This window comes from Apiospora phragmitis, assembly GCF_038363925.1.
Source record: "Apiospora phragmitis strain CBS 135458 chromosome Unknown utg000011l:1.0-3236445.0:1.0-3240683.0, whole genome shotgun sequence".
NCBI lineage: Eukaryota > Fungi > Ascomycota > Sordariomycetes > Amphisphaeriales > Apiosporaceae > Apiospora > Apiospora phragmitis.
Window position 1 is genome coordinate 2,555,305 of NW_027117411.1, and position 23,451 is coordinate 2,578,755.

At 29.8% G+C, this 23,451-nt stretch overlaps 2 protein-coding genes across 2 annotated transcripts; both read left to right on the forward strand.

Moving 5' to 3' along the window:
• Nucleotides 1-4,403: 4,403 nt before the first annotated feature.
• Nucleotides 4,404-5,423, forward strand: PG994_013558 (uncharacterized protein; the record flags this gene model as incomplete). Its single annotated transcript, XM_066864967.1, has 2 exons — nucleotides 4,404-4,523; nucleotides 4,965-5,423. The coding sequence occupies 2 exons, from the start codon at nucleotides 4,404-4,406 to the stop codon at nucleotides 5,421-5,423; spliced, it is 579 nt and encodes a 192-aa protein (XP_066709928.1).
• A 715-nt stretch (nucleotides 5,424-6,138) lies between these two features.
• PG994_013559 (uncharacterized protein) lies at nucleotides 6,139-6,582 on the forward strand (the record flags this gene model as incomplete). The annotated part of the gene is made up of 1 exon (XM_066864968.1): nucleotides 6,139-6,582. One exon carries the CDS (start codon nucleotides 6,139-6,141, stop codon nucleotides 6,580-6,582), a length of 444 nt encoding a protein of 147 aa, XP_066709929.1.
• Nucleotides 6,583-23,451: the final 16,869 nt, after the last annotated feature.

Genomic DNA, 23,451 nt, shown 5'->3' on the forward strand with positions numbered 1-23,451 from the left:
TAACGTATTTAAAGTATAAGATATAGCTTCTCTTTTTTTTTAGTATACTCGTTACACTTATTATAACCTTTAAATTTTAATCTTTTTAATATATTAAAAAATACTTACTATTAAAATATAACCTTATACTATGTAGGGTTTAATAATATAAATATAAATAAAAAGGATTTTTTTTTCATATTACGAACTAATTAAAAGGTTTAATTTTCGGTTATATATAATAACTAATAGCTAAGCTATAACTAATATATTCCCTCGTAATATTAATAAGCCTCCCCCCGACGTTTTTAATAAATAATTCTCCTCTATAACGTTATTAATACTTACAATTAACCGCTAAATTAAAAAGTTAACAAATACGCTTAGTAATAATAATATTATTTTCGATAACGCGACGCGCCGGGTTTTATTCTAAAAGCTTTAAAAAAGTTTAAATATTTTAAACGGCTAGATCGGCTAATTAGAGCACGAGAAGTTAGTTTTAAAAAATAATCTAGAGAAAAAAAGAGGTAAAAAAAGGAAAAAAGTAATACTTAACCTTAAATAGAAATTTACGCGTATATAAGATACTATAGTAATTAAAAGGGAAATAAATAGCGTTATACCGGAACCCCAGGTTATTAATCTTTTATCGTCGGCGCCGGAAGCCGTTATAATTAAATCTAACTTTAAATCTAAGATTAAAAGTGTTATAAAAGCGTTTCGAAACTAAAACGGTGTTTTTAAGATTTTATATTTATTCTTAATTAAATTATTCGTATTATTATTATGTAGTATTATTATTAGTTTTTAGGGTCGTCGTTATATGGGGTGACCGTAGCACCGTCAGCTGGCTTATATTATCTTTTCTAGTCGCTTTCGATTACTGTTTTCGAATAAAAAAGGGCTAGTAAATAGCTTAGTAATATATACGAGCTAAAAACTATTACCACGTTAATTACCCTTAATATTTTAAGCCGATAAAGGCTTTTTATAGGCTTTATTATAGTATATAAAGAAGTTTTATTTATTAATAAGGGCTAAATCCGTTAATAAAGATAAGAAACCGATCTTTTTCCGGTAATAAGCCTTTATAAAGGTAAAGACCTTAATATCGAGGGGTTAAAGAATATATAATAAATAAAGGGGTAAAAATAATAAGTAAATATTATTTTAATAATAAAGGGATATAAAATCGTCGGTTATATAACTGCTATACTTATTTAAAATAAATAAACGAGTATTATTTAAGTCGTCTAGGGCGGTTTCCGGTATAAAGATATCTTCGAGCTATTTGACAGCGATTTCGTTATTCGTCCAGCTTTTATTATTTATATTAAACTTTTATCCTTTAAATTTATTAAGTTTTTAAAGGAATTATTACTTTTAAACCGATTTACTTTTATAAATTATTAAAAGAGGGATAGCCTTGCCGAGTACCGATATATATTTTAATATAATCGTTTAATACTTTAAACTAAGCTGTTTTTATTAAATAAAACGTAATTTCGAACTGCTTATTATAAAGCTATTACTTCTTTAGCCTTTTAAAATACCGTGCTCGTCTATATTATGCTTATTTTTAAGTTTAATAACTTAAATTTAAAATATACGTAATTTAATTAAAAACTAAAACTTAATTACGTTAATTAATACTTTATTAATACGCTAAGAGTCGATATAACGTTACCTCTTCGTCCGTAAGGCTAGGTAACGTTAAAAAAATAAATCTATCTAGTTTTTATTTAATGGTATAGGGTTGTTATAAAGGGCTAAAACGCGCTGAGCTAGTTCCTTAATTTACGTATGCGTTAGTGCGACATTAAGGGCTTCTTAGGCTAAAATCTAGTCTACTAAATATTTCTCTTAAACTGGAAAGAGCTTCTAATAAATAGATTTTAATTCTCGACGTAATTATCGGCCGTGAAGTCGACTAATAAAGGTAGACCGTAAAATACCCTAATAAAGGGCAGCCTTATAAATAAATTTACCGCTTACTATATTTTAAATAGCGGTAGAGATGTCGTTTTCGGTATATAAACGCACTATTAATGAATTAGTATATATTTAAAAGAATGAAATAATTCGGATCAGAATTCGTTGAGAAATCTCTTTTTGAATCGAAATGGCGGTGAATCGTGGTAGAGGTCGACAGGGGGGTCAATTATGGGGTGACGTACGTTACTCGTGACGCCACCTGGCATAACAATGACATGGCCCGGCTCTTTGTCCTCTGGTAGTATCATATTGTCTTTTTCAAGGAGCCGTAACCCCTCTGTTGTGTCATACTTCAGACTGCCCCTTTTGGTCGCAGACCCGACCCTTAATAATGCAGGGATGGAGCATGATCACAACATGATGTTATACTAACTTGCTTAGATCGTGATGGCATGACTGCTATGTCGCTCATTAAGTTGAATCTTTGGCACGTGAACTCCTCTCCCTTCCCGGCGTGGGGAAATGGGTTAGTTTAGCAGTCCCTGTTTTCAACTGCCCTGCATGTGACCCAGTGTGACACTCACTTGTTCCTGCTCTTCTAGGTAAGGACATAGTAATTGCCTTTTCTACTGGAAACAAATAAATGATGGACTGAGTGACCTTTCGTTGCATGATTATTGCAATTTCGCATTTTTTTTTTATGTAGGACAGAAGCAAAGAAACCAGATCAGCGATTAGGCATTGCGTCAAGCTCCAGGGACTTACTACTTTGAGAACATGCTGACCTTATATGAAGTATGTATTCATAAGCTCATGCTCGAGGCACGCAGTTGGAGATTCTGGTGTACGGCCACGGAACATCTTTTTCACTTATTGCTTAGGATTGGCCCGCTTCGATGCATGACAACCTGGAAGGGCGTTGCGTTACAGATATATGACAAGACAGCTGCAGTATAGGTTTTTACTTGTACAGAGATTTCAGGGCTCCTCTGTCTATAGCTTGCTCCTAGGCTATTTAGGGTTCTTCAAGAAAACGTTCTGGTCAGCTCCTGTAAGTTACTTCCTGCGTGGCATCAGTCCCCATGTATACTTGGATCCTAAGATATATACAGCTTCTATCGTGTTTAGCTTTAAAGCTAACGAGAGGAATAACGAGGGATAATCTAGCATGTTTTCTTTCTTAGCCGGGAGTTTCCCTTCATGTTCTGTTCCCGTCGGGTGGTGATTACGTTCTATAATAGTGCTATTTTATCGACTTCTATTAAGTAAAAGTAACTGTTAGGCCTCTAGGTAGTCTCGGTTTCTCTCCTTCATATATGACAGCTTATATAACTACATGCTTGGCGCGATGAATTCCCTGAGCCTTGATAGCCATTATTATGTGTCATATTTCTGTTAGGTTGAAATCGTTACGTATTGGCCAAAATGTCAGATTCTTAGTAAAGCGGTATCAAACATGAATCCAGCTCAAACCACGACGACCCTGTATCTGATCTATCACAAAATATATACCTACTAAATCAAGGCTATGCGGTTCCCAAACTTGTTTAATGTTAAGTCACCTAACCCACGCAATGGGCTAGTCGCCTGTACATATGTGACGATCAGCCGCGACATGGCGTGATTCAATTCTCTGAGAATTGACCCAATTAGTCGAATGTATTTTGGATATTCTGATTCAGATATAGTCAGATTTTACTGACGTTATTTCTGCATTCAATGAAGGTTGAGTGACAGGTCTTGGGCTCGCACTAAGCTTACGCGGCCACGGACAGGAATAGACCATATTCTGAAGCTGCAATCCCGACCTCCATAAAGCACCTTCCTTTCCCTGCAAACTCCACAGCAGCAGGAGTAACTTTTTCATGTTGAGAATGCTAAGCAACTGATATTCAATCTTCAATCTTCCTTCAATTATTTCATGGTTATTTCCAATTCCATTGACAGGGGCAGGTAAGTAGCAATCTGCGTGGTCATTCCACTTGCTGTCAATCGGTGCGGCCGTGCGAAAAGGGATACCGACCGGGTCACGTGGACCTAAAATTGAATTGAATTGAATCCTGGCTTTCTGGGCTTTCGGTGTCTGCCTTGCGCTTGGCAAACGCTCGACCAACCAAAATTTCGGCAACAGCTTTTGAGCCCATCCCCACTTCCGGGCCTCGTCCACCTCACTCAGCAAACAACTCTCTTTTTCCGTTTGTCTCTCTCTCTGGTCTTTCGAAACAGCCAACTCCTCTGAGAACAAAAGCTGCAAGATCTGGTTATCGAGTTTTTGACTCCCTTCACTGTTGAGCGACGCCGCCTCGGCTCCAGTAGTTTCCAGCGTTTCGCAGACCAGTTGAACGGTGCGGGCTTAGCTTGTTTTGCTACCCCAGTTCTTCCCTCCAATTCTCAATTCTGCCCCGGACGTGTAGTGGGCCATCAGCTTCTGTCACGCTCTCTCACTCCGAACTCCTTAGTTACCCCGTCACGCCTCGCCCGCCACCATGGACATCCGCAATGAGGCCGAGATGGCCATTGGGGACACCCAACAGGTCCTACAAGCCGCCACCGCCTGGATGGGCTCCTTTATCGCCACCGATCAGCGCAAGGATAAGATTATCCAAGTAGGTCACCACCGCACATCATCTCCTACCCAGCCTGGACTACCAAATCAATGGTGCATGCATACATCGATTGGTCGTTACTGCTCGATCTGGGATCTGCATGTAGCATGCTTGCCCTCTTCTGTGCCACTACCTCACCTCCTAGTCAGCGGCGTGCAGACGTGTTTGTTGCTCAAGCATGCTGCCCGACCTTCCGTTTCCCCAGTACCCCATGAGGCGTTCTTGACTAATTTGCAACGATAGGAACTCCTTCGAAGATTAGAGGACAGTGAGAATACACTGAACCAGCTTAGGGGGGATCTAGCTGCTGAGCGCAAGTCCCGCCGCGATTATCAAATGGAGTCAGACAAATCCAGCCAAGATATGAAGCGGCTGGAGCAGAAGATTGTCCCGTAATCTCATATTAACTTGTCGTGGCCTTGAATCTAACCATCTTCACAGAAAGATGGTTCTTTTATCGCGATTCTTATAGATGGCGACGGAGCCAAGTTTGCCGACCAATATCTCCGGACTCCATTAGAGGGTGGTCCTGTGGCTGCACAGGCACTCAAACAGGCTGTCCGCGACTACCTTCAGACCGATACCCATGATTTCAACACCGAGGAGATACCCATCATTGTGCGTGCTTACGCCAACCTCAACGACCTGGCCAGGTCCCTCCGCCTATCCAACGTCATCGACCGTGATGAGGATATGCGCATCTTTGCCGAACAGTTCACCAACAGCAGAGCCGAGGTCGACTTTGTCAACGTGGGCAGAGGAAAGGAGAACGCAGACTCCAAACTACGCAAAATGCTCAACCATTATCTAAGAAATCTTCAGTGTAAGAAGATATTTGTTGCATGCTGCCATGACAACGGCTATCTCCAGTACGTATCATCCATATCCTTCATATCCTGACTCTTTTGCAGTGCATGAAGAGACAGATTACAATGCTGCTACTCAGAGCACAGTTGCTGACTTGTTCCATCGCAGTGATCTTCGAGAATATAGTGACTATCCCGAACTTCGAAATAGGATTGTCTTAGTTGAGACAACCCCAGCCGAACAGGGCTTTAGTACGTATTTGCATATATTCCCCATATTCACATTCAGCTTTCGACTGGGAATTCGGTCTTTTTCCTTGCTACAAGGGAAACTGTTGGCTTCGGGCATCTTCTCTTGCCCCAACATATTTTTTGGAGTTTTGGTGCTGATTCATGATTCATACAGAGCAACTCCCATTTGATCTTACCAGCTTTAGTAAGGTCTTCCGGTCCAATACTCTACTGAACGAAAGTAAAAGGGCACCTGCTGCATTTTCTATGCCTAGCAGTCTTCCCATCCACCCCTTCCCGGCTCCTGCGACCCAGCCGGACTATGGAAGCCAGAGAAGCCTACCTGCCATGTCTCCTGACAAGCAAATGCCTCCCATATCTGCGACCACTCCCCATTCACAGACTCTACTGCATCGACCCCAGCCACTGTGCAAGCAGAGACTGAGCCGCAGCTTGCTCAGCTTTCTCGTACTGCCAGTGTCCTTAGCTCAGGAAATGGAGGAGTCTCTATCAGCTACGCTAAGGCCGGTGGCTCTGAAAGTCTCCAAAATATCGATATCGCGGCCAAGCCGAAGAAGATGACCAAGACCATGCTTTTCAACGCCGATGGTCACCGAATAGATCCTCCCACGAAGCATCCGGCCAATACGCCAGCTCAGAACACGTATCAGTCCAAGCTCGAGAAAGTTGCCCCTAACGCATTCTGCAACGATTACTACCTCGTCGGCAAATGCAATCGGAAGAACTGCGAACGTACCCATGATGTGGATTTGAGCCCCCAGGAGGTGGCTATACATCGTTACAAAGCGCGCACCAGTGTTTGTCCCCGCGGGCCAATCGAGTGTTTCGACTACGATTGCTACTTGAGCCATCATTGTCTCAAAGATCCTCGCTGCACAAGAGGGCCCGGCTGCAAGTTTACCAATACCGAATGGGGCAACCTGCATCTCGACACCAGTGAAAAGCTTACGCCTACCCTACGCTGGACCGAGGGCGTTGACTTCCCCGACCGTCTGGCCTAGGTCTCGATATTTTTCTTACATGCCATTGCTCTGGCCATGACACAGGCTGATAATACAGCCGAGGACTGTTATGCTGAACTCTTTTGGCCCTTATTTTTAAATCATTTTCTTGATGCAAGTCAAGAAGGTTTCTTTTCTTTCCGTCGCTAACGATCAGGCCCCAAACACAGTACGCTATCTCTATGGGGAAAGGTTTACCGAATTCGGAAGGCTTGAAATTGATAACGATGGCAAGGGTGCACCTTTGGGAAAGCAAGTGAGGCACTGCAAACACCATGACGTGGTTCCGGTGGCATCATTTACCCCCAGAGGTCAACTTGTTTTTGCTCTGTACAATGGAGGTGTTAATAATGACGCTTTGGGTCACAACTTCACTACATAATGGCGCTTCAGTTATATGATAAATACAAATTTGTTGGTCATCTATTTCTAACGACACTATCGATGAAGGCAGTAAGGATTGTTTTCTCACATAGGAAAGCGGATGATATTAGGTGAAACAAATAAGCACCTTAACCACTTAGCCGTCCTACCACATAAGTAGCCACCTAAACTTAATATAAAACTATATTATAACCTAAGTTTATTTTATTAATAACTATTTAAAAAGAAATTAGAAAATTATGACTTTAATATAACTAGTAATATTAAAATCGCTTTTTTAATTTAAATTACTTTATTTTTTTAACGGTTAAGCTAGCTAACGGTGCTACGGTCACCCCATGCAACGGCGACCCTTAAATTTAGATAGCCCCTGACAGCACTATATATAAATTAGTATATAAACTAGTCAGTTTTTAATTTATAGTTAATTAAATAATACTATCGTTTTTTTTCTTTTCCTCTTTTCGATAGGCTATAAACTTAATAAGTTAACACTATAACGCGCGATTTAAAATGTTATAAATAGCTTATTAATAAAATAAGCCGCCGAGAAGTATAATATCTTTAAAATAACTCTAAAGGCTCGGATTTACAGCCGTAAAACTATAAAATAACGAAATAAGTCCTTCTAAGCCTTAATAATAACGGAAGAGTTTTAAATCGTAACTTAATACTTTACGTAATATAATTTAAGCTATTTACCGGCGCATATTATTTTTTAAATATTTACCTAACGGATTTTTTAAATTAACGGGATTAATATAATACTCGGTAAATATTAAGTTAAAAATTTATTACTTATTATCTATTTATTAGTACTACTTTTTTTAAAAGGATAAATTTCTTAAGGCTTAACGTAACTTCTATAGAAAAAATTATTAAGTTTTTCGAACGGCTTTATAATCTTATTTTAAAATCGATCCCTCTAAAGTTTCGGTTTAATATCGACGAGATCGGTAATTAGTTCGGCTATAAAACGAATATAATAATTATTAAACTTATTAAAATAAAAAAAATATTAATTATAAACTTTTTTAACTAAAAATAGGCTTTTATAATTAAATATAATAACGTTTTAAGCCGAGCTTTACTTTCTTTTATTATATTTAAAAGTTAATAGGTCTAGTAATAATAGTTTTTTAAAAAAAAGAACTCGCTAATAGATATTATAGAGGATTAAGTCTTTACGATATCCCTTAAAAGTTAAATTAATAAGGAACTAGCCTTAGTATAATTAAATAAGGTTTTTATCCTTTATATAAAGCTTTAAAATAAGGATTAATAACGGCTTATTATTTTAAATAATTACGTTAACTACGTAAATAAGGACTTTATTATAACGTATTTAAAATATAAAATATAACTTTTTTTTCCGGCATACTCGTTATACTTATTATTAAAATATAATTTTATATTATATAAAACTTAATAATATAAATATAAATAAAAAAAACTTCTTTTAATATTACGAACTAATTAAAAATTTTATTTTTCGGCCATATATAATAACTAGCGGCTAAGCCATAATTAATATATTCCCTTATAATATTAATAAGCCCCTTAATAGCCGGAATCGGAGAATAAAAAACCAGGCAGAAGCAGGATTATTTAAACCTCCCCCTAATGTTTTCGATAAATAATTCTCCTCTATAACGTTATTAATATTTATAACTAACCGCTAGTTTAAAAAGTTAGCGGATACGCTTAATAGTAATAATATTATTTTCGATAGCGCGACGCGCCGGGTTTTATTCCGGAAACTCTAAAAAAGTCTAAATACTTTAAACGGCTAGATCGGCTAATTAAAGTACGAAAAGTTAATTTTAAAAAGTAATTTAAAAAAAATAAATAAAAAAAAATAAAAAAGTAATACTTAACTTTAATTAGAAATCTATACGTATACGAGATATTATAATAATTAAAAGGGAAATAAATAACGTTATATTAAAACTTTAAATTATTACTCCTTTATTATTAACGCCGAAAGCCGTTATAATTAAGTCTAACTCTAAATTTAAAATTAAGAGTATTATAAAAACGTTTCGAGATTAAAACGATATTTTTAAAATTTTATATTAATTTTTAATTAAATTATTCGTATTATTATTATATAATATTATTATTAGTTTTTAAAGTCGCCGTTATATAAAGTGATCGTAACACCGTTAGCTAGTTTATATTATTAATTTATTTTTAATTATTATTATATTCTGTATTATAATAAAGATATAATTAAAGTCTTTAATTATTTAACGAGTTTTAAATATATATTTTATTTAATTTACCTTATAAATAATCTCTCTTTTATTTTAATTTAATTATTTAAGCGTTTAAAATATTAAGCCTTTTTTAAACTTATAAAATAATAACCTTTTATAAGTATTATTAAATTAAATATTTTTATTATAAGGGTTTAAACTAAGTGGTATACTTTAACGTCTATTTTTTTTAATTATAAAAAGAATTCTTTAAAGAGAGAAAGATTTTTTTTAATTACTATATAAATATTACTTATTTATATACGTACTTTTATTCTAGTACATATATACTTAGTATTTTTAATAGGTTTTATAAAAAGTTAAAAATGCTAATTAATAGGTTATAAAGAGGCTACGAGCCCCTGAGTTTTATTAATAAAGGTTTATTTTATAATATTACTACTCTTTTTTTTAAGTTAACGCCGCCGTCGTTAGCACTACTTTTTATTTTAACGTTTTAAGTCGATAATTTTTTATAATACCGAAGTAGGTTCTTATATTAATTAAGCGTAACTTTTTTATTTAGTTTTATAAAGGGTTTATTAATTTCGTTCTCGTTTATATTTCCGCTCGTCTTATATTTCCTTTATATTATAATACTTTTTTTATTCGTTAATTATAATTAATATAATAGGTTAATTTAGTTTCGTTTAACGTATTAAATCGTATAGCGTATAATTTAATAATATGTTTTATTTTAAACTTCTCGTTTTTTAATTTAATTTTCTTCGATTATTTATAACTAAATTTTTTAACCGGAGTTATACCGAGTCCTTTATCTTATATTATAATATTACCGTATAATATTTATTAACGTAAACTTCTTAATTTTATTAAGCTTTAGTTATTATAATTTACGCTTATATCGAAACTATTATAATTACCTTTATAATAGCTTCCTCGCGTTAAATAAGGTTATATTATACTAGACTCGTACGATCGTTTATTTTTTATAAGTTATAATAAAGCCTTATAATATTCGTATATTAAAAAAAATAAGCTTAATTTAATAATCGTTAATATATAAACGTTTAATACGTATTTAATAATAGGGTATAATATAACTTATTTATCTTAATGCTTTATAACGTACGTTTTTAAATAAGCTTCGATAATATTATTTATTCGTTTTATAGCTCCGTCGGTTTTTAAGTAATATATTATAAAGATTCGTTATTCGATCTTTAATAACTAGTATATTCGTTTTTAAAAAAAGCTTATAAGCCAGCTGACGGTGCTACGGTCACCCCTATGTAACGGCGACCCCTAAATTTAAATAGCTCTTAATAGTACCACATATAAATTAGTATATAAACTAGTTAGCTTTTAATTTATAATTAATTAAATAATATTATTGTCTTCTTTTTCTTTTCTTCTTTAAAATAGGCCGAAAACTTAACGAGTTAATATTATAACGCGCGATTTAAGATGTTATAAATAGCTCGTTAATAAAATAAGCCGCCGAGAAATATAATATTTTTAAAATAATTCTAAGGGCTCGGATTTACGGCCGTAAAACTATAAAATAACGGAATAAGTCTTTCTAAGCTTTAATAATAGCGGAAAAGTTTTAGATTATAACTTAGTGCCTTGTATAATATAATTTAAGCTGCTTATTAGCGTACGTTATTTTTTAAATATTCGCTTAACGGATTTTTTAAATTAACGGGATTAATATAATACTTAATAAATATTAGGTTTAAAAGATTTATTACTCTTTATTTATTTATCTATATTACTCTTTTTAAAAGGATAAATTTTTTAAAGCTTAACGTAACTTTCGTAGAAAAAATTATCGAGTTTTTCGAGCGGCTTAATAATCCTATTTTAAAATTAATCCCTTCGGAGTTTCGGTTTAACGTTAATAAGATCGGTAATTAGCTCGGTTATAAAATAAATATATTAATTATTAAACCTATTAAAATAAAGAAAATACTAATTATAAACTCTTTTAACCGAAAATAAGCTTTTACGGTTAAATATAATAACGTTTTAAACCGAGCCTTGCCTCTTTTTATTATATTTAAAAGTTAATAAGTCTAATAGTAATAGTTTTTAAAAAAAGAGGACTCGCTAACGAATATTATAAAGGATTAAGTTTTTACGGTATCCCTTAAAGGTTAAATTAATAAAGAGCTAGCCTTAATATAGTTAAATAAGGTTTTTATCCTTTATATAAAGTTTAAAAACGAGGATTAATAACGGCTTATTATTTTAAATAATTACGCTAGTTATATAAACGAGGATTTTATTATAACGTATTTAAAGTATAAGATATAGCTTCTCTTTTTTTTAGTATACTCGTTACACTTATTATAACCTTTAAATTTTAATCTTTTTAATATATTAAAAAATATTTATTATTAAAAAATAACCTTATATTATATAAGGGTTAATAATATAAATATAAATAAAAAGGATTTCTTTTAATATTACGAACTAATTAAAAGGTTTATTTTTCGACCGTATATAATAACTAATAATTAAGTTATAACTAATATATTCTTTCGCGATATTAATAAACCCCTTAATAGCTGGAATTAGAGAATAAAAGACTAAATAAAGGCAGAACTATTTAAACCTCCCCCCGACGTTTTTAATAAATAATTCTCCTCTATAACGTTATTAATACTTACGATTAACCGCTAATTTAAAAAGTTAGCGGATACGTTGAATAGTAATAATATTATTTTCGATAGCGCGACGCGCCGGGTTTTATTCCGGAAGTTCTTAAAGAGTTTAGATATTTTAAACGGCTAGATTAGCTAATTAGAATATGAGAAGTTAATTTTAAAAAATAATTTAAAAAAGAAAGAAGTAAAAAGAGGAAAAAAGTAATATTTAACCTTAATTAAAAATTTACGCGTATACGAGATATTATAATAATTAAAAGGGAAATAAATAGCGTTATATTAGAACTTTAAACTATTACTCCTTTATTATTAACGCCGAAAGCCGTTATAATTAAATTTAACTCTAAATTTAAAATTAAAGATATTATAGAAGCGTTTCGAGATTAAAACGGTATTTTTAAAATTTTATATTAATTTTTAATTAAATTATTTATATTATTATTATATAATATTATTATTAGTTTTTAGGGTCGCCGTTGCATAGGGTGACCGTAGCACCGTTAGCTAGCTTAAATTACCTCCCACGATTCGAAGTAATTACGATAAGCGGGCCGTGTTAGTTAATAACTCGTCGTATAAAAACCTACGTTATAATTTTTATTATAATTTTTATTATAAGTTCGATTATTATACCTTTACTTAATTAATTTATAACGACTATTATATTCGTATACTCGAAACTTTTTAAAAAGTCTATAATAAAATTTATTAAAACTTCCTTCTAAATTTTATCGAGTACTAGTAATAGTTTTAAAAGCTTTTATTTTTAATCTTTTTAAGGTTTTAATTCATTATAAATATCGCAGTTCTTTATATATTATTATACGAAAAAGCCTATCCTTAATTAGAAAATATTTCTCGCGAATAGAGTATAGGTTTAATAACGCTTAAGATATTTAGCGAATAGGTTATTATAAGCCTTAACGATAAGCTTCGTACGTAAAGGCTTATATTTTAATACTTAGCGTTAACTAGGAAAAAGAGGCTAACTATTTCCGTTTAAAGTATATTTAAATATTAATACTTTAAGCTATAGCGATAAGGGGAACTTAGTAACGCCATCTTTTAAGCTCTATATAATCGTACGGTACGCTTCGTTTTATTAAAAACCTTAGTCTTATAAGGCTTAGAGTTTAAGGGTAAAAAAGGAGATAGCGGTTATCTATATTAAATAGCTCTATTAACTAAGCATTTTTAACGTTATTAATTAAAACTCTCGGTATTAAATTTTATTAACGTATCTTATAAGCGAATGTCTCATTTTTATAAATTTCTTTATAGCCTTAACTTTTTTTTATATTCTTTTACGTTTAAAAATGTTATAACTTTAAAAAGAGAGTAATATAATTTTAACGCTTTAAGCGTTCTAAGAAGACTTAATTTTAAACGTACGAAAAGCTATATTAATCTATTACGTCTTATCGAAAACTTTATAGCTTAAACGAAATAACTAACCTATACGACGCGAAATATTTACGAATTCTCGAAAGTTTTTAAATTTTAAAAAAGATGCGATTATTCGATATATTATTAATTTAAATACGCGATCGTTTTTTCCCCGGCTAAATAATATAGAAGATATAGCGAATTAATTACTTAATTTACGCGACGCGGGACGCGTCGGTATTAATTAAGCCTTTAATTTCGTACGATAATAATTAAACCTTTAGATATATTTTAACCGAAGAAATAATTATTAAAGAGTCCTTTATAAAAATCCCGACGCATATTACACGTAATTTATTTTTATACGGAATATAATTTATAAATACGAAATCTAAAAAAAGGATATTTATAATTTTAATAAGACCGGCTTTTTTATAAATTAAATCTCGTTTAAAATAATCGTAACCACTTTCGATTAACGCGGAAAACCTAAGGTAATATAATAAAAGAATCGAGAATAGGTTATAATTATTTAAGGCGTTAAATTATACGGTTACGCCATCCTTCCGTATATTATTTTTATTAAAAAAACGCACCTCTTTTTTTAATATAAAAATAGTTTATTATTAAAAGATTAAATAATCGTAATTATTAAAAATAATTAAATTACGAATAAAAAAGGCGAAAACTAGATTCGATATTTTAATTAATATACTAGGTTTTATACGAAAGGTCGTTATCGCTTCTTAGTTTTAAACGGCTACGAAAGTTATTACTCGATAACTTTTAAGCTTTATTATAAAAAGAACTCGATTATTATACTCTATATACTTTTTTATTCGTTATATAAGTTCTAACCTTTTAATATTAATTATTTTCGTATATTAAAAAGGGCGTAAAGAAAAGAAATTAAATATTTTATACGGGCGTATATTACTTATATTTTAAAAGAAGACTTCTTACTAGCGTTTTTAAAAGCGTTCTAAGCGATTTTTACCGTTTTAAATATATAAAAAAGCTTTCGAAAAACAAGACTTATTCCGTATAATCCGGAATATATTATTTCATAATTAGATATAAAATTACGTACTTTAATACCTCCGGGGACGTCTTTCGGCCTAATTATTCCTTAAAAATTAAAAACCTTAATAACCCGATTTAAGCTTAATTCTAAACCGAATACGTTCGAAACCGTATTATACGGTATTAAAATAGCTTTTCGATATTTATTTTAATTAATTTTAACTAGATCGTAAAAGTTATAACGTATATTATATACTAAGTTATTCTTTTAAAAGGTAAGAACGTAATATTTCGAAAAATAAATAAAATACTTAGCCGGCGCCGCTATATAAAAAAAACGGTTATAAAATAAAAGAGTACTTTATATATAAGTTAAAAAAGACCTGCAGTTTTAAAAGGACGTTAATAAATAGTTATAAAACGAATCGCGTCGGAAGAGTAGTTATACGAGGACGTTTAGGACACGCTTATAACGCTATAGAATTTACGGAAAGCCCGGGCATAATACGCGTACTTATTAGAATAATATAAAAGTATCTAGAGATAAGGATTCCGATTAATTTTAATATATTAAATACGTTGTAGTAAAATTAATTTATATTTTATTAAAAAGGGTGTAAAAGAATAGGATATTCGCTTATATAAGATATTCGTTTATGAGATACATTATTATAAGAGTTTCGTAACATATTTTATTCCTTTTTAAATAAAACGTTTACTCTTTTATTTTAATAATTAACTCTATATATAATTTAAAAGTTATATTAGTTAAAAATAAGCGTTTATTATATATATTTCTCGTTTAATTTTTAAAGAGATATAAAATATTCGAAGTTTTTATAATCTATAATAACGTTAAATTTTTATATAGACTATAGCTCGGTATCTTATTTTTTTAAGTATTAAATAACCGTTAATATTTTTTTTATTATAAATCTCGTAATTATACTTAATAGGCGATATTTGTTTAAAATAATAAGCGTAAAGGCGAAAGAGCCCCTTATCGTTATGTTAAGAAAGAACCCTTTCGATATAATATTTTAAAGAGTTCGTCTCGAATATCGTTATATAGTTTAAATCGAACTATAATAATACCGGCTATTAAATAAATAAGTTTTTAAAGTAATTAAACGCCTATTAATAATCGAAACTTTTATAAAAAGGGACGTTATTTTTTATTAAACGTATAAGCGGTGTTACTATTTTCGAAAAGTCTTAAATAAATTTTTAATAATAATTAACGAATTCGAAGAATCCTTATACTTTTCGTATAAAACTTAAGGTTTTTTACTTTTAAACTACTCGAACCTTTTTAAAGTTTATTTAAATTATATTTTAAACGTCGAAAATAAAGCTTAAATATTTTATTTTCGTAATTTTAAATTTATATTTATTAATATCGAGTTATAAGCTAAATTTTATAAAGCGTTAAAGCACCTTTATAATATACGTACGATATTAATTAAAACTGCCGTCTATATAAATAAAGATATTATTAATATACGCGGAATAGAATTTATTTAAAAAGTCTCGTAAAGTTAAATTAATATATCTAAAAAAAAATACTTAATACGTTCGCGAAGCTAAAAAAGGTAATAAGCTATTCGAATAGCCCGTATCTCGTATAAAAAGCCGTTTCTTACTCGTCGCCTTTTATAATTCTAATTTTATAAAATACGGCCGTAATATCTAATTTCATATATTATTTCGCTTATAAAATTTAAATTAAGGTTTTTTAAATAAGAAGTAAAAAGTAGCGGTCCTTCTTCGTAATCTTATTTAAAGCTTAATAATTAATATAAAACCGTAGGTCTCTTTTAAGCTTTTATATAAAAAGAATTAGTACCGCCGCCGAGGAGTAGCTTACTTATATAAATCCTTTATTTAATAATTTTATTAAGGTTTTTTTTAAAAATTAAAAGTTCTTTTTCGATATATTATATAGCGGCCTTTAAAAGACCTCTAATTCTTTTCCTTTTTTTTATACGAGTTCGATATTATAATTAATCCTTTCTTTTTTAAAAAGGGAATAATAAGCCGTTTTTCGGATTTTTAAATAGTAAGAAAAATTCTTAATATTATAATAAGAGTTTTTTTAAAAATCCGTCTTTTATTTTATACGAAACGCCTTTTTAATATTTATTATACTTACCGCGAAAACTTATATTCGTACTTTAAAGGATCGGGCCTTTCGTATCTAGTACCCGAACCTTATAACCTTTATTACTATATACTTATATAAGGGGGTAGGTCGCTTTTATTCGAGGCTTTTTACTCGTACCCCTATTATATAAATCTATAGCTCCTCCTTCTTTAAAAAAAAACTTTACTTTTTATTTCGTTATTTTAGCCTTTTTAAAAATTATATTATATTTAAGGGTATTATATAAAATATAAAAGTATATCTTCTACTCTTAATATCCGTTAATATTAAGGTATATATAAATTATTTCGTAAAAGTAGCTAGATTTAATAAAGTTATTAATTAATCGAAAAAGTATTAAAATATATTAAAACGAGTTTTATTATATAAAACGTTTATTAATAAAATTATAAAAAAAGTAACCCGAATTAACGAGTATATATATAAAAGCGGTTTTATTAACGAAATATTTTATTATAAAAAATATAATACTTCTTTCCTTTTTTAATAAGTTTTATAAGAAATAATAACCTTTTATAAGTATTATTAAATTAAATATTTTTATTATAAGGGTTTAAACTAAGTGGTATAATTTAACATCTATTCTTTCTAGCTATAAAAAGAATTCTTTAAAAAGAGAAAAATTCTTCTTAATTACCGTATAAATATTACCTATTTATATACGTGCTTTTATTTTAATACGTATATACTCGATATTTTAAGAAGCTAGAAATACTAATTAATAGGTCGCAAAGAGGCCACGGGCCCCCGAGTCTTATTAATAGGGGTTTATCTCATAATATTTATTATAAATTAAAGCTTCGATTTAACGTGTATATCGAGAGTTAATAAATATAAACGCTTTTCGAAATAGATATTTATTAATTATTAAATCATTTAAGGTATTAGAACAGCTAAAACTAAAGCTATTTATACTACTCTAAAAGGGGTGCTACGTACCTACGCGTACGAACCCCTTTTCTGTTTTATTAAGAGGGGTATATAATACCCTTCGCAGCTCATACTAAAGATAGACATGAACAATAGAATATAACTATATAACCTAGATTAAACCCGGAACTAATACGTATATATTAAAGCTTATTTAATATAAGGTTTTAAGGGACTACTTTTTAGCTACGGCTTTATTCGTATATATGTAACCGGGAATTTAAAGGTTTAAAAATATTTCTTAGATAGATTTTAATAGCTCGTTACTCGTTAGCTATTATTTTAAATTTAAAAGCTACTTTTAAGCTTAATATTATATTTTAATAAAGTTAACCTTATTAATATTTATATTAAATATTTTTATACTTTTCGTTTTTACATTATAAAAAGATTTAACTTTAAAAATTATATATTAATAAATATAATAATTAAATTTTATTAATTATATATTTCGTTATAAGGTAATTTTATATATAATTATTATAATTATTTAAATAAATAATCGCTATTACTTTTAGTTTTTAAGCTTTATTTATAATAAATAAATATTTTTATTAAATAGGCTTTCGTACGTACATATAAATAGGTTCCGGGTTTAATCGAGGTTATATTATTATATTTTATTATTTATTTTTATTTTTAATACGAGCTACGAGGGGTATCGTATGCCCCTTTTAATAAAATAGGAAAAGGGTTCGTGCACATAAGTACGTAGCACCCTTTGTAAAGTAATATAAATATTTAGCTATTTTAACACTAGTAGTTTTTTGTTTTAATAATAAAATTAGCTTATTCCCCCTTTTTTAAATACGAGCCTTTCTTTTATAAGGGTTTTATACGGTTAAGTTACTTTAATTCGGTATTCGGTACTTATTTAAACCGTAAAAGTAATACTATACCTTTTTAATATTAATTTAGTTAAGTAATAAGTCCCTTCGAGTAATTATTTTAATCGGCCGAAAGTAATAATAATAACGGGGGCTTTATCGTATATTAAGCGTTATACCTTGTTAAAAACTATTTTTATTAGTTTTATAAATAAACATTCTTTTGTATATAAATAATTTATACGGTTTAAATTTTTCTCTCTTTTTTTTATATATATTTTTTTTACTCGCCGTACGAGTCTAGCTTTTTAATATACGCCTTAACGTGTACGGTAAGACTGTTTATCGAGATTATTTTATTCCGAAGGTTCGTAATACGAGTTAGCGCTTATTTAATATTATTTTTAAGATTTTAATTAATTATTTCTCGGCGTATTTATTTTTCGGTCGTGTAATAATAATCGCTATCTAATTTACGAAGTATTATATCTTCGAGAGGGCGACGACCTTGTTTTAATTAGTCTTGCTATTATAAATAGCTCGGCTTAGAGGGATATCGTACTTCGTAACGTACGCTGGACTAGATAATCGTACGGTCTGGTCCGGCGGTACCGGAGTTGGAGAAAGAAAAGGGACGATATCTTGCGACGTTTAGGTGCTTAGGAATCCAGGGTTAGACGTCGGGCCTAGAGTGTCCCGTGGTGTCGCGGACGATTGCTCTGTACGGAGACCGGGTGTCTCTCGCTTACCCGGCGGTTATTCGACTGTCTATTTTAGGGAAGAGTGTGGAATATCCTCTTTTCGGGTTTCCGAAGTCGGTTCTATCGGTCGGTCCTGTTAGTGTGTAGGAGCGGCCGGTAATATTAGGCTTACGAGCTTAGCCTTAAAGGATCCGTTCGTTAATATATCGACTTTATATTTTTTAAAATAATTAAAGAGCTCCTTTTAAAACGTATAATTAATTTAACCGAATTAATACTCGGTTTATTTATTAAACTCTATAATAAAGGATTTTTAAAAAGAGGTTCTTTTTATTTTTAATAACGTATCCTATAAACGAATATCTCACACAAGCGAATGTCTTATTTTTTTACACCCTTTTTAATAAAATATAAGTTAATTTTATTATAACGTATTTAATATATTAAAATTAATCGGAATCCTTATCTCTAGATATTTCTATATTATTCTAATAAGTACGCGTATTATGCCTGGGCTCTCCGTAGATTTTATAGTGTTATAAGCGTGTTCTAAACGTCCTTATACGACTACTCCTCCGACGTAATTCGTTTTATAACTATTTATTAACGTCCCTTTAAAACTATAGGTTTTTTTTAACTTATATACGAAGTAATCTTTTATTTTATAACCGTTTTTTTTCGTACGGCGGCGCCGGTTAAGTATTTTATTTATTTTTCGAAGTGTCGCGTTCTTACTTTTTAAAAAAGTAACTCGGTATATAATATACGTTATAACCTTTACGATCTAGTTAAAGCTAGTTAAAATAAACGTTAAAAAACTATTTTAATATTGTACGATACGGTTTCGAACGTATTCGGTTTAGGATTAAGCCTTAATTAAATTATTTAAAGTTTTTAATTTTTAAGGAATAAATAGGCCGAAAAACGTCCCCGGAGGTATTAATGTACGTAACTTTATATCTAATTATAAAATAATATATTCCAGATTATACGGGATAAGTCTTATTTTTTAAAAGCTTCTTCGTATATTTAAAACGGTGAAAATCGCTTAGAACGCTTTTAAAAACGTTAATAAGAAATCCTCCTTTAAGATATAAGTAATATACGCCCGTATAAGATATTTAATTTCTTTTCTATACGCCTTTTTTAATATATAAAAATAGCCGATATTAAAAGGTTAGAGCTTATATAACGAATAAAAAGGTATATAAAGTATAATAATCGAGTTTTTTTTATAATAGAGCTCGAAAGCTATCGAGTAGTAACTTTCGTAGCCGTTTAAGACTAAGAGGTAATAACGACCCTTTATATAAAACTTAATATATTAATTAAAGTATCGAATCTAGTCCTCGCCTTTTTTATTCGTGGTTTAGCTATTTTTAATAACTACGATTACCTAATCCTTTAGTAATAGGCTGTTTTCGTATTAAGAAAAGAGGTACGTTTTCCCGGTAAAAATAATATACGGAGGGATAGCGTAACTATATAATCCAACGCCTTAAATAATTATAACTTATTCCCGGTTCTTTTACTATATTACCCTAGGCTTTCCGCGTCGATCGGAGGTGGTTACGACTATTTAGAACGAGATTTAATTTATAAAAAAGTGTTACGACCTGACCTAAACAGGCGGCTAAAAGACCTACCGACCGGCACGGAGCCAGGATAACCCGAGGCGCTTACGAAATCTTATATAAAGAGCCAGTCCACGATAACGCCCTACTAATAATAATAGCTTCACTATACCGCCATAGAACGTCGATAAGTAATAATACGATAATAATATATTATAACTAATTAATTAAAAATAGATAGGAATAAATAAATAAAAATAAATAAATAAAAATAAATAGGCGAGATAAAGTAAATATAAGGGATAGCTTAAAGTTACGTGTAAATAAAATAAGGGAGCTATAAGAACACGACGTTCCCGACGACCTAGGAGCGACGGGATCACGACGCTCCCGGTAATCTAGGAGCGACGAGATCATAACGCTCCTAGCGACCTAACCCGGATTAGTAAAGGAGGAATTAAATATATAACGATAAACGTTTCTTATATATTTTATATAAATATTTTGTATTTTAATAATTAATTTACATATTAATCTTAATTTATTAATAAAATAAATAGTTTTAATAAAACTATTATAAATACCCCTAAACTTATATACTTTAATTACCTTCGTTTTTATTAATTATTACTTATTATATTAATAAAAATAACTTTTATTATATATTTAAATACTTTTTCGTATTATTAATATAAACCTTAATACGTTTTATTAAGTTTCTTTTAAAACTTAAATAACGTTCGTTATATTTTAATTACTCTTATTCTTATAAGTTATTACTTAAACCTTTAAGTAATAATATCACAAGAACTATATCTATACCTGGCTTTAGTAATATCGTCCGATAAAGAAAGATCCTTATCGCTACCCTTAGTACCTCCTAATGAGACCCCGTTATAAATATCGATAGTGACGATAATAACGACGAGCCTATATAATAAGCGCTAGTTAAACGAATTAAAAAACTCGAGCAAAAGAGCGTTAATTATTAGCATTATTATATTGAGCTTAAAAAAGAGCGTAATGAGCTCCTAACTAAGGGTATTTTAAAATAAATACCCTATAATATTAATAAGTTACGCGAAAAAGTACGTCTCTTTTATATAACTATTAATATTATTTAAACCTTTATTATATTAAAAAAGGATATAAAGATTAATACGCTAACACCTTTTAATAAAATAAATAAAAACCTCCGAAACTTTTTTATTTAAATTAAAACTTATTAATAATTTTATAAAAAGATATTTTAAAACGTTACTTAATAAGTTATTTACGCCGCCTCGTTTTTTAAAAATAAAATACTCGTTTAATTCGAACCCTATTTAAATAAATTTATAAAAAACGATTAATAAATTAAACTATACCGTATAAAAGTATAATATATCTTTAAAAGTTATAACAGCTTCGAATAAGCCCTTAACTCACTCTTTTAAAACCTTGACGAAAAGCGATAGGCGGAAAAGAAACTTAAAACCTTTAAATAAAAAAGATTAGCCGCTTTTTATACAGCCGAGTTCCAGCGTATTATAGCTTGACTAAATTATACCGAAGTTACGAAAATTATAATATATTATTAAGAATTAAAGGATAATATTAAGAATAAACTTAGCCGGCTTAATACCCTTAACTACTTCTTTTTATATATAGAATTCATTATTAAAATCGATACCCGTATATACGAACGACGCCGCGAAAAATAAGGCGGACCCTAGCAATAAACCAGTCGAACTTTAGTTAATACCGGGCGACTATAATAATATAACCATATACCGCCTAGAAATATCACAGCATATAACTATTATAATAAACCTATAAACCTCGACGCTATTAAACACGATAAATAGGATAAAAAGCTACGCGGTATTTATTATAATTATTAAAAACTAGGATATTACGTTCGAAAATATTAAATATTAAAGAAAAACTTTTAACGAATTTTAAAAAAACGACACGTTAACGCTATTAAAATAAAAAACACCCCTATAATAATTATTAAAAATAATAGCGCTATTATTAAATATAATAATTTATTTTAAATAGCTTACTATAATAATAGATATACCTCTTATTTAATAAATAAAAAAAATACCGGATAATTCTTTAAAGCTTTAAAAAATAAAGAGAATTATAACCGAAACGTCGCGATAATACGAAAGGAATAACTCCTTCCTTATAACGAAAATAATAATTTAATAAATAATATTATAAATTAATTAAAATAATTAATAAATTACGAACGTTTAATAAATATATTAATAAACGAGTTAATAAATAAAATCGCTAAGTTTAAGAACCTTAAAACCAACGGCTAATTAATTATCCCTAATATTCTTTACCCCAACTCGAAATACCTACGCTAAATACTCATTACGGCCGGGTTTAATTAAAGAATTTACGGCAACTATACAATAAAAAATAACCTACAAATCTCCCCTACATATAAAAAATATTTTATACTCTTATAAATTTTATATATATATAACGTTTATATAAAACACTTCGCGAAAAAACTTAAGTACGAATAGTTTCCCCGAAAGATTAATAAGCGACCTATTACGTAATTATACTCGGATTATATTATTAAAAAAATCTAAACGTCGATCTTAAACGGACGACACGTATACCTATTAATATAAAAAAACTTATAATAATTACAACGATATTACTTAAAAAAATAAAATTAAAGGAAGTATTTCGAAAATTAATACTTTAAATACGCTTAAAAAAAATTACAAGCTTATAAACGTTTAAAAAAAAGCGCTTAATACTTTTAAAACATATAAATATATACTTACTAAAAAAAACCCTTTATTAAATTAAAAAACTTATAAAACGTTTATAAATTACCGCGAACTTAATAAACCTCCGAATTATAAAAAAAACCCGAATCCTAAGTATTAAAAACAATACTTTATACAGGGAAAAATATAAAAACACCTCTATTAACGTATTAAAAAACACCTTATAAAAAATAAAAAGAACGATA